At 43.0% G+C, this 11,899-nt stretch overlaps 1 protein-coding gene across 7 annotated transcripts; it reads left to right on the top strand.

Annotated features, from left to right (window-relative positions):
- The first annotated feature begins 3,134 nt into the window (after positions 1-3,134).
- Positions 3,135-10,922, top strand: TLCD5 (TLC domain containing 5). Of its 7 annotated transcripts, none has more exons than XM_070384074.1 (4): positions 3,135-3,689; positions 5,498-5,619; positions 5,692-5,933; positions 7,622-10,922. In XM_070384074.1, the coding sequence occupies exons 3-4, from the start codon at positions 5,735-5,737 to the stop codon at positions 8,158-8,160; spliced, it is 738 nt and encodes a 245-aa protein (XP_070240175.1). In that variant the 5' UTR covers positions 3,135-3,689; positions 5,498-5,619; positions 5,692-5,734; the 3' UTR covers positions 8,161-10,922. The 7 variants fall into 7 exon arrangements, with proteins under 7 accessions (XP_070240175.1, XP_070240176.1, XP_070240177.1 ...); XM_014478650.2 differs by having other exon boundaries at positions 3,141-3,689; positions 5,519-5,619; positions 5,734-5,933; XM_014478649.2 differs by having other exon boundaries at positions 3,141-3,689; positions 5,734-5,933.
- Positions 10,923-11,899: the final 977 nt, after the last annotated feature.

Genomic DNA, 11,899 nt, shown 5'->3' with positions numbered 1-11,899 from the left:
CTGCTCAGCCTCCAGTAGCTTCCATTAACTGTTGCTTTGGAATGTTGCTGAACAGACTCAAACCTAAAAGGGGGTACCAATTCACTTTTCATGTCTGTAAGATCCTGTAAAACTCATCATTCCAGTCAAGTTAAACTGAAGCCTGGTTAGCTTCTTCAGCATCTAATTAGGCACAAGAGAATCAAAGGGCAACAACCAGTCATTGTCTAGGAGGAAAGAAAGGGAAAAAGAATTGTTGCTGCTGCTTTTTAAATTTTCAAACTTTGATCTTTAGTAGACTCAAGACTGATGGGCTCAGCTGTGGGCTCCTAATACTAAGAGCTTTTGGTCCAACTGAGGGGTGAGAGGATGAATTTAGTTGCAGACTCAAATTAAGAATCATGTCCTGAAGCTCAACCCAATGTTCTGTGACAACCTAGAGTGGTGGGAAGGGGAAGGAGATGGGAGGGAGTTCAGGAGGGAGGGGATATATGTCTCTGAGTCGTGTTGATGTGTGGCAGAGGCTAACACAATATTGAAGAGCAACTGTCCTCCAATAATTGTATTTTGTTCTATACCTCTCAATATTGTACAATTATAATCTTTGATAATTAAATAATAATAATAATAGTTAAGCTAAAAAAAAAGAGAAGAATCCTGTCCTGGGCCCCCAGACTGCTGGCTGAGTGCCCCTTCCCACTGTGTACTCCGCTTCCCCTGGCCACATTCATGGACTGTGTTTGCTGACTCTTCTGTTTTCCTGATAGACTGTGGGGCGCTCCTTGTAGCTGTCTGTCTTTTTCTCTGTATCCTCTTGACTAGTACTGTGACAAGGACACAATAGGCAATTCAGGTTTTCAAAACCCGAATTCTTTCTTTTAACCTCTAAACAACTTCTAATAGGAGCTGTGAATAAAGAACGCATAGTACCATCTTGGAGGAGACTCTAGGGGAGTGGAGGCAGCCTACCTTTGTGGTTAAGAGTATGACCTCCAATGCCATATTGCCTGGGTTCGTTACCCAAATCTGCCTCCTACTAATCACATCACTTTGGGCAATTTCCTTCAGTGCTCTGTGACTCAGTTTTTCACCTGCAAAAATGGGGATAACAACAATATCCATCTCCAAGAGTTGTGAGAATTAATGACTTAATATGTATATATATGTAAAGTGCCTGGAACAATGCTTGATTAATAAGTGTTATCTGTTATTGTGATTATTATGATTATGATTGTTATTGTTAGTAAAATAAATTGGTGGAGAGCTTCCTGTTCCCTGAACAGGCCAGAACTTTCCTAGGGAACACCACAGTTGACAAGCCTGTGATTTGGTGGAACACAAATCACCAAATTTGTGGCCAAAGATACATGAATTAATAAAATTTAATCCCAGGTAATGGAGTTTGAGCCTGGAATCTCAGCCACCCCAGGATAAAGGTCCGATATAGGCTCAACTGGAAGAACTAGCACTTTCCCTTATGCCCTCAGCCATTAGACTCCTGAAGCCTTTAACTCATATTCTGTTTTTTCCTGGGGAATGGTGGCAGCAAGAAGATAATTCCAGGTTCAGATACTAGAAGAACTGTAACAAAAACAAATGGGGAAAAGTTGAGATATGCATACCATCTATTCATTCAGTGAAATGGATCTCTCCTTGTTTTCTTTCTTCAAGCTATTATTGTTACTTATCTGGTCCATTCCAATCCACTTGTGACAGGTTGTCTTCTCCAATTCATTTTATATTGATTTTCATTGAGTAGCAGTGATTCCGAACTTTGCTTACACAGATAATGGAATTATCTGGGAAACTTAAAAAAAATTGACACACACCGATTCTGATTTACTTTGCCTGGGATGTGGCCCAGGGAAATGGGACTTTTAAAAACTCCTCAAGTGAGTCTGTTGTATTGTCATGGTTGAGATCCACTGCCTGAATGTGCATACAGATCGCTGGGGACTTTGTTAAAAATGCAGATTTGATTCAGTAGATCCAGGGTTAGGGTCTGAGAATTTGTGTTTTTAACAAACTCTCAGGTAATGCAGATTGGAGTAGCAAGGACTTGAGAACATGATAAAGTTATTCCCTTGCCAAAAATCATCATAGGTTTCCTGTTATCTGCATAATATAATGCCTCAGCCTGGCATCCGAGGCTAGCATCAATAATGAAAGGTTCTCTAACATCAGTTCCTCCCAAATATGACTAATCATCTGAATGATCTATGAGCAGGTTTTAATAGACATAGATTCCTGAACCTCACGCTAAGCCTATTAAAGCACAACCTTCAAGGTGCAGCCTGAACAAAGGGTGTTTTGAAAACACTTCCCAAGTGATCTAGAGGGGCATTCAGATTTAGGAGTGCCAGTATGCTTCCAATATACATTTGCAGGCTCACTTCCCATTCATTCAGGCAGCAATCATTTATTGCACCTGCCTTTGTACCAGGTAGAGGTACCAACAAAGATGAAAAGAGTGTGATCCTGATTCTTAAGGGGCCAGCAAAACAAATCACCCAAACTACTTACTATTCCCCAAACATGGCCTAAAGCCTCACCCTTCTGCTCAAGGTCTTCTCTTCTTAAGAATATCTGGGCCCCTCAGCATCCTATCATTGCCTGTCTTGATCAACCAACCCAGATGCCCTCTTTTTAAAAATTAATGAATGAATTTGGCTGCACTGGGTCTTAGTTGTAACACTCAGGATCTTTAGTTGTGGCATGTGGGATCTAGTTCCCTGACCAAGGAATGAACCAAGGCTGCCTGCATTGAGAGCATGGAGTCTTAACCACTGGACCAATAGGGAAGCCCCTTAGATGCCCTCTTTACCCCATTTGCATCTCCAAACTTTCATTTAGCTATCTCTTCAAACTCACTTTCATTGGTATCAAAACAGATTCAGAGAGGAGAGAGGATTAACCCAAAGTGAGGTAACAACAACAATAATTAACATTTATATAACAACTTCCATGTGCCAGCCATTCTGTAAGCACTTTACACATGTCAAGTGTGTAAAATTCTTGCAATAACCCAATAAGACAGCTATTATTATTACTATCCCCATTCTGTGGATGAGAAAACAGAGGCACAGAAAAGTTAAGCAACTTGTTCAAAGATACACAGTCAGTAACCAAGCCGGATTTACTCTTAAAGCCTTATTCTCTACTGCCAAGGTAGTGAGAGGGCTGACCTGAGAAGGAACAGATAACATTGGTTTTCAGGCCTGAGCACTTTCCTGGAAATTAGTTATTTGTGTGCCTGTTTAACTTAAACGCAAAAGTGAAATCCCCCCCAGAGCCTAGTAGGGGTGTAAGCACTTAGTAGGTGCTCTCCAACTGGTTATGGGATGGGCCGTCACATCGTGGGGGCAGGAGATGGATAAGTGTTCAAACATAGACAACAAACAAGTAAGCAAAAACAACAGTCTGCAGGTCTCACGTCACTATTAGGTCATCATCACCCCTCACACCCCCGCCCCTTGCCTCCTCGTGACGAAGAGGGGATCCTCCCGCCCGCTTTCTGAACAGTCCCGGGTCCAGCTCTGGCTGTGCGCTCCGTCCTCCCAGCCAGCAGGTGCCCCCAGACCCCCGGCTCCTCCTCTGCCGCCGACAGAGCCTGGTCCTCCCTCCCTCTTTCCGCTGCTTCCTGCTCCCGGGGATCCCGGTCCTGAGCTCTGGGGCCGAGGCGCCCGAGGCTTTCCGGGGCGCTGGACCAGGTAACTGCGCGGCGCTAACCGCCCGGCTCCGGCGGCCGGCTTGGGCTCCGGACGTGGATGTCCTGGCCTGCCCGGCCCGCTGAGCGGGGCGAGGGTGGGAGAAGAAAGCCGGCAGATGGCCTGGCCTGGCCTCTGAGGGGAGAGGGCCTCCTTCTGCCTCTGGGTGCCGACGGGATACCGGCATAACGGTCCGGCTCAGGTGCGCCGCCGCCGGGCGTAGCCGCAGCGTAGGGTAGGCAGGTCCAGGAGAGATGCGCTCGCGCTGCCTGCCAGGCGCCGAGGTTGCCGCTGGCTCCAGCCACGCCTGCTCCGAGGCCCAGAGCCAGGTGGGCCCGCCCAGCGCTCCTCCTCCCGAATCTGGCCCTGGACAGGGAGGAGCGAGGACTGGAGCCTTGGAATTCTGAGCGGAAACGGCCATCGGCCATCTAAATACCCTGCCATCCTTTCCCCAAAGAGTGAAAAGCCCAAACGCGGAGACGGAGTGACATTCTCAAGGTCACAGCGTTGTATCTGCCATTTACGAATGTCTATTCTTTTATTTGTTTGTAAATGGGCTACTGTTCCCTCTGTTCTGCCAGGGAATTAGGATTCAGGGAAGAAGACTCTAAAAATACTAATCGGCATAACCAAAAGAGCTGATCCGTATTACTCTGGCTGGTGACCCTGGCCTTTAAAAGGAAGTGAGAGAGGACGGTTCTTTTCACTCTGGATCCTTTGTACTTCTGGCTCTTGCTCAGAAAATTGGCCTGGAAGTTTTATGAAATTCTCTCAGAACTCCTTGTCAGAACTGGGCTGGATTATAGAGTTTTATCGGTCATTTTCCCCTCTACTTTCTCTCTCTTTTTTAACTGAAGCTCCAGAGGTGAAAGTGATTGGTCCACACACTCATAGCTATTTAGGGGCAGAAATAGAATTGGAACTCAGGTCAGTGATTGACACCTGCTGTTTTCTTGAGTAGAAATCTGGTTTCAGATGAAAGCTGTACTGCACTTGACCTTCATAAAGCCCTCTTGGGATAGCATTCTTGGGAGTGGCTTGTGTACTGATGTGTGCTGGTCCACAGATACTATTTCACTTGTCAGAATAAAGTTAAGCAGTGAGTGTAGCCATGCAGAAAATTCCTGCTGAGATGAGACAGATATCTGAAATGTATTTTTTAACTTTTTTATTTGTACTTTCAGTAGAGGGGCTAATGAATATTAATAAGGACATCTTGGTTATTTTCAGATTTTTGTCCTGTCTGACTCTATTGACTCCATTATTTTCATTCTTGTCCTGGTATATTTATCACTAGTAAGAATGTCAAAGTGTAGCTTTCTGACTGTGTTTCATTTTTAACTAATTTCCTTAAAGATATTTTTATATATTAACAAAAACTCCCCACTTGTACCTCAAAATCCTGCTTCCCTCTTGGCCAGTTTTTGAGTTAATTACAAAACTGAATAGAACTAGCTTCTTTTTTTTCTTCCAAAATATCTAGGTCTTTGTTTAGTTCTATCTTCAGGTTTACCTCATTTTGATTTTGACTGGTAAACCCATAATTCAAACCCAAACTTCAGTTGAGTTTAGTATCAGTTTAAAACCACATTAAACTCTCATGTGTCATGACTTCTAGCAGAGACCACAAGTGGTGGAGGTGTTTTTCCATGAGAGCTTCTTATTGGGATTTTTGAAATATGAACACATCTAATACGTGTATTATATTACTTGTGTCTCGTAGTCCAAGGTCAGTCATCACTGGGAGATTATTGGCATTTACTCATCATTACAACATGTTATGTTAGACTGTCTGCTAACTCAGAATGCAGTTCTTGCTTTTCGGTTTACAGGTGTGACCAGTGATCTCTAACGAACACACAATCAGAATTACAGCCACTCTTCAGTGGAAGATTCTTGGCAATGTAGATAAGGAAAAAGTATTTCTGTGAAGGTAATATTTTTGTACTGTCTTACAGTAGAAATGAAGACATATACTCAATACGACCCAATGCTGTTTTCTTAGGGTGCGTTCTTTGTTTTTCTGGTTTTGGTCTTTTCGTCATAGGATGGCCTTAGCTCTGTGTCTGCAGGCACTGTGCAGCCTGGGGGGCTGGCTTTCGCTCTACGTTTCTTTCTGTCGCCTGAATAAGCACCGAAGCTATGAGTGGAACTGCCGGCTGGTTACGTTCACCCATGGAATCCTCTCCATAGGTCTCTCAGCTTATATTGGCTTCATTGACGGCCCTTGGCCTTTTACCCACCCAGGTATGTGGGAGACGTTAGAGAATTTTCCCTTAGGAATTTATGATTTGGAGGTAGTCTTGGAAGGATGGGAGTTTCCCACAGAATTTGTATAATACTGAAGAATATTGAAGAATAATTACTATTATAATGTGCTTTGGGAGTCTTAGTTCATCTTCTTGTTAATTCCGATATTGTATGCATCACCTTTTGTTCTGCTTTTCATAACTCTATTTTTAAAACAATTTTAATTGCTTTTTACAATTTAATTGATCAAAATGTATAAATTATAAAAGCAATGTCAACATTTTCTACCACCACCCCCAGACAGACAGACAGACAATGGACTGTATAATACATACTTTTTGGTAACCTGCAACTTTTACTTGATTGTATATTCAAAGGACATCATCTTTCCATGTCTATGTATATAGATCTTCCTTATCCTTTTCAGTTATTATATAATATTATGTTGTATGCATTTGCTATCCTTTATTTAACCAATGCCTCATTATTTGGGGTAGCTGAATTAATTTTTAAGCTGCCAGATGTGTTCCTAAATGTTCCTTAGAATACAAAACCTGTCTCCCCTTGAATTAGTTTGCTGGGCTTTATTACAGACTGGGTAGCTTAAATGACAAAGATTGATTTTCTCGCAATTCTGGAGGCTAGAAGTCCAAGATCAAGTTGGTGCATTTGATTTCTTCTAAGGCTTCCCCTCCTTTGTGTGCAGATAGCTGCCTTCTTGCTGTCTTCACATGGTCTTTTGTGCCTAGTGTCCTCGTTTTACAAGAACACCACCCTAATGACTCTATTTTAATTACCTCTTCAAAGGTCCTATCTCCAAATATAGTCATATTTTGAGGTACTGGGGTTCAGCCCTTCAACATATGAATTTTGTGAGGACATAGTTTAATCTGTAAGTTCCCTAGAATATGATTTTTTTTTAATTCCTTAGATTCTTTTTCTAATTTCTTTATAGTCCCATATTGAGTTTCTGAATTTCCTCCTCAAACTATCAAACTGATAGGAAGCAATGCTTAAGCTTCATGTTTTACATGAAGGCTGTTAATGGATTCAAACAAAGGGTCCTTGCACCCTATGTTCCTGCATATGGGAACATGCAGAGTCCACTTTCAAAACAAGTTAGGGCCACCAGTGTCCAATAATCTAACCCATTAAGCTAAGAAATTAATCTGACATTTGGGACAGAGTAACATTTCCGTTATGGTTTATTATAGGATATTGAATATTGTCCCTTTGCTATATAGTAGGATCTTGTTTTTTGTCCATTCCATATATGATAGTTTGCATTTGCTAGTGGGATAGAATAACTGAATCTGGAAGCAGACTTTTAGCTGGTTAAAAAAAAAAAGAAAGAAAGAGACTGTGTAGGATTTTAATTGAAAGAACAAAGTAACTCGATTTTATGCTGCTACACAGAGGACGCTGGATCATCACTGGTGTTCGAATCACTCACTGAGATCTGATGCATCAGAACAGCATGTCCTGGGGGCTGTAACATTGCTTTGATAGAGACCAGAGTTTTAGGTTTTAGTCTTTTTTTTTTTAGTTGTCTCTAAAAAGCATGTGCCTGCCATTGCTTTTGTTTTCAGTGATTCCAAAAGGTTTGAGAAAGAGCAACACAGGATCCCTGTGTAAGCCAGCACAATTCCTAGCCACTCAATATGCTTCTTCTTGGTTTATTTCAGGCTCACCCAATACACCTCTCCAAGTGCACGTTCTGTGTCTCACCTTGGGCTACTTCATCTTCGACTTGGGCTGGTGCATCTACTTCCGGTCTGAGGGGCCTCTGATGCTGGCTCACCACACACTGAGTATCTTGGGCATCATCGTGGCCCTGGTGCTTGGAGAGTCGGGCACAGAGGTCAATGCGGTCCTCTTCGGAAGCGAGATTACCAACCCCCTGCTACAGATACGCTGGTTTCTTCGTGAAACAGGCCATTACCATAGTTTCACCGGAGACGTGGTAGATTTCCTCTTTGTGGCCCTGTTCACTGGAGTGAGGATTGGTGTAGGAGCTTGCCTCCTCTTCTGTGAAATGGTCTCACCCACGCCCAAGTGGTTTGTGAAGGTCGGGGGAGTGGCGATGTATGTGGTGTCTTGGTGTTTCATGTTTAGCATCTGGCGCTTTGCATGGAGGAAAAGCATCAAGAAGTACCACACCTGGAGAAGCAGGTGGAGTGAGGAGCGGCAGCTCAGACTTAATGGACATCTCAAGACACACTAGCCAAGGCTTGCTCTGGACAATGGATTAGGTTAAGTCAGCCACGGGAACCAGGTTGGACATATGGCTGTTACAGAATCATACTTATTACAAACTTAGATCACAAAAAAAGGGCTAAATTTATTGATTGGCTTGAAAGCCAGTCTTGGAGCAGAACACATTCCAGTATTAAAACGCTAACTTCTGCAGCAGCACAGCTGTGGAAAGTGCGACTACCAGCAGTAGTTGCGAGTAAGTCAGAGCTGTGAGATGAGTGTGCTGCATTCCTTGTAGGTTGTGGTGACCTTGGCTCTTCTGTCCCTGGGAGGCTTGATGACCAGACAGCTTAGAAAGGAACTCAAAAAACATTAGTGCAATTTCTTCCTTATTCCTTTGAATAAACAAATGCTTATTCCTGGTTTCTGTGTAGCAGCTTAAAGAAATGCACCCCATTTACTATAAAGTGAGGGACTTTCAGGAAGTAACTTGGATCAGGAAATTGAGAGCAGGATGGGGGGTGAAACCATGACAGTGGTGGGGGGCTACTTCCTGAGCCTCCCTATACCATATACTTGGTATATACCATATAGGACTCCCTGTGCTTGGGGGTCCCCAAGTACATACCTTTAGGCATGATGCTTCACTAGGAAGACTCACAGCACACAGCACTTTGTTGTACTTAGAGCTTTGATTTATTACAGTAACAGGATACAATGAAAACTCAGTGAAAGGAAAAGGCACCCGGAGCAGAGTACAGGGGAAACCAGCCCAAGCTTCCAGAGCCCTCTCCCAGTGGGATCATGCAGGATGTGCTAATTCCTCTAGCAGTGATCTGTTCAGAGTATGTATGACATGTCTAGAAGAAAGCTTGTTAGAGATTCGGTATCCAAGGTTTCAGTTGAGGGCTGGTGCCATAGGCAGTCTCTCCATGGCGTGCAAAAGTCAGCCTTTTCCTGACTCCCAGAAGGAAAAGAGGTTTTCATCATGAACCACATTGTTTGTGCAGTTTAGAGTCAGTGACCCAGTCTCATCAGTTCAGGTGGGAACCTTCCTGATGAAATCTAAGTCCCCGGATGCTGGCCAAGGGCCAACCTTGCAGACAGCCCTTTCCAGGCCTGCTCTATTAACTCTTTTCTGCACAAAAACCATAGAGCTAGAGCTTCGGATGAGAGATGAATGAGGTGTGGGCAGATTTACCGAGTCCTGTTGTACGAGTTCTGCCCTACCAGGAAAACTATGCCAGTTCTCAGGGCTTTTGTGCATTAATCTCCTAGGCATGAGAGGCTGTGACTGAATTCCGTAGGGATTTACCATGTAGATTCCACTGGGCTTGAGATGCCAGTTCAGGTTTCAGCTCTGCTATACATACTACAAACCAGAACCAAAGACCAAATGTCCTGGCCTCAGGGTGATGAGGCTGGTTTTTTTTTTTCGATTTCAGATACATTCCCTGTTCATCTTGTTACTACTTTTTCTCTCGAAAAGGTGCCATTCTCTCTGGACAGTATATTATGAAAAAGCCAATGTCAGGAGGAAAAAAATATTTCTTAATCAATAGTCTCTCATCTTACCTAGGCAAAGCAAGAACACAAGTGTAGTAAAAGGGCTTAGGAAGTGAGAATTCTTAGGTTCTTTGAACTGATTTGGCTACTCACCTGCCAGATCCTTTGGGCAGGCCACTTGTTTACTCTTTACCTCTGTTTGAACCCTACTGTCAATAAACAAAATACTCCATTGCATATTTCATAGAGACATTAGGTGGCTTTTCATTAATGAAGGTCTTTAATGTAGGGCTTTTATGGGAAAAAAGGAAAGTTTTATTTATTTGTTCATTCGTTTTTTATTTATTCAGTCAATTGTGTTGTTGAGACCACGTAGTGGCGACCACGTAGCTCAGCTGATGAGCAAGAGTCTGGGGCTGTTGAAGTCAGGGCTGGAGGTCGGTAGGAAGTGTCAGCCCATTCGATGGTCACTCGTAATCCTAGCCTAATGAGTGGTTTTTGAAAATGGACATCATTGTCCAGGCATGAGTGGTTGGAACCGCATGAAGTCATCATTGCTCTGGGAAAAGACAGCTTTAAAGGCATGTTAACTATGGGTCTTTTAAAATGACTGTCATTTGGTTAAGGAGATTTGCTGGACATGAGAATAATCTGACAGTAGCATCCCCAGCTCCTTTTTTTCTATGACCCATATCCCTGAAATGCTGGTTAGCTTCTTTCCAATAAGATTGCGGTCAAAGTAGGATGCTAGGGAATGCTGATTTTAGCAAAAGCCTAGTTAGAAAAGCGTGGCTTGGCACCAAAAAAAAAAAAAGGGGAGAAGCCGTCTCTTGAATTTTGGCACAGTGCAACCTGTCCCATACCAGACAAATGAATAGACTTAATCTGGTACCAATTCTTTTCTCCTCATGCCTCAGAAGTGAAGGGATTGTAGACCTTGCTCTTTTAGGGGAATGTACTTAGATTTCTTGAATTTCAAGAAACCTAACTAATGATAAGGGAAGGAGAATCCCTCATTTCAGCTTTTTCTTGATGTTGTAGCTGATAACTCTGAAGGCAACTTGCTGAGACAAAACTGTGAAATGAAGGTGACTCAGCAGTTAAGATGCTGAGTTTGTCCATGACAGGTACTGTAGGGCTAATTAACATGTGGTATGGTCAGACACATGAAGTACTCTTTTGCATTCAGATTACTATGTAATAATTATTAACACTGCTCAAGAAGAATTTATATTTCAATAAGATTTATGCTAAATTTTATAAAAATAAACAACTTTTTATCAACCCAGGGTCTGCTTTATGTCTTTCTTGTGGTTCTGCCAAGAAGCTTAAAAAAACAAGGCTTTGGCTTGCAGAAAGGTTGAACCATATTTATACTTACCGGTAAAATACTTCTTAGCTGCTCTTATCCACCATTCTTAATAGTGTTTATTTTTTGAGGCAACAACCTACATACAGAAAGCAGTTTGCCAAAAGGAGGAGGAAGAACTTAATTTCTTATTTTGCCACCTGTTTTAGTTGTTGTTCAGTCACTCAGTCGTGTCTGACTCTTTGCAACCCCATGAACTGCAGCATGCCAGGCTTCCTTGTCCTTTACCATCTCCTGGAGCTTGTTCAAACTCATGTCCACTGAGTCTGTGATGCCATCCAACCATCTCGTCCTCTATTGTCCCCTTCTCCTCCTACCTTCAATCTTCAAAAGCATCAGCATCTTTTCCAGTGAGTCAGTTCTTCGAAGCAGGGGCCCAAAGTATCCGAGCTTCAGTTTCAGCATCAGTCCTTCCAATGAATATTCAGAATTGATTTCCTTTATGATTGACTGGTTTGATCTCCTTGCAGTCCAAGGGACTCTCAAGAATCTTCTCCAACACCACACTTCAAAAGCATCAAATCTTTGGTGCTCAGCCTTCTTTATGTTCTGTCTATTTGAGTAGTTGCCTTGAAAATAATGATGTCCAGTTGGGTCCATGAAGACAGGGCCTTCTGCTTTCTTCAGACTCTGCTTCCAAAGACTGGAACAGTGTTAGACACACAGTAGGTGCTCATTGTGTGCTCAGTAATGTCCAACTCTTTGCAGCCCCAGGGATTGTAGGCCACCAGGCTCCTCTGTCCACTGGATTACCTAGGTAAGAATACTGGAGTGGAGTGCCATTTCCTCCTCTAGGGGGACCTTCCCAACCCAGGGATCAAACCCAAGTTTCTTACATCTGCACTGGCAGGTGGTTCTTTACCACTAGAGCCACTTGGGAAGCCAGGTGCTC

This window comes from Bos mutus, chromosome 15 (assembly GCF_027580195.1).
Source record: "Bos mutus isolate GX-2022 chromosome 15, NWIPB_WYAK_1.1, whole genome shotgun sequence".
In the NCBI taxonomy this organism is placed as follows: domain Eukaryota; kingdom Metazoa; phylum Chordata; class Mammalia; order Artiodactyla; family Bovidae; genus Bos; species Bos mutus.
The sequence above is the reverse complement of the archived record's forward strand: the minus strand, read 5'-3'. Positions and strand labels throughout refer to the sequence as shown.

Excerpts from the sequence above, each read along its gene's own strand:
- TLCD5 (XM_070384074.1), top strand. The coding sequence starts at position 5,735 with ATGGCCTTAGCTCTGTGTCTGCAGGCACTGTGCAGCCTGGGGGGCTGG. Across the intron at positions 5,934-7,621 it reads TTGGCCTTTTACCCACCCAG|GCTCACCCAATACACCTCTC; the intron begins GTATGTGGGAGA and ends GGTTTATTTCAG.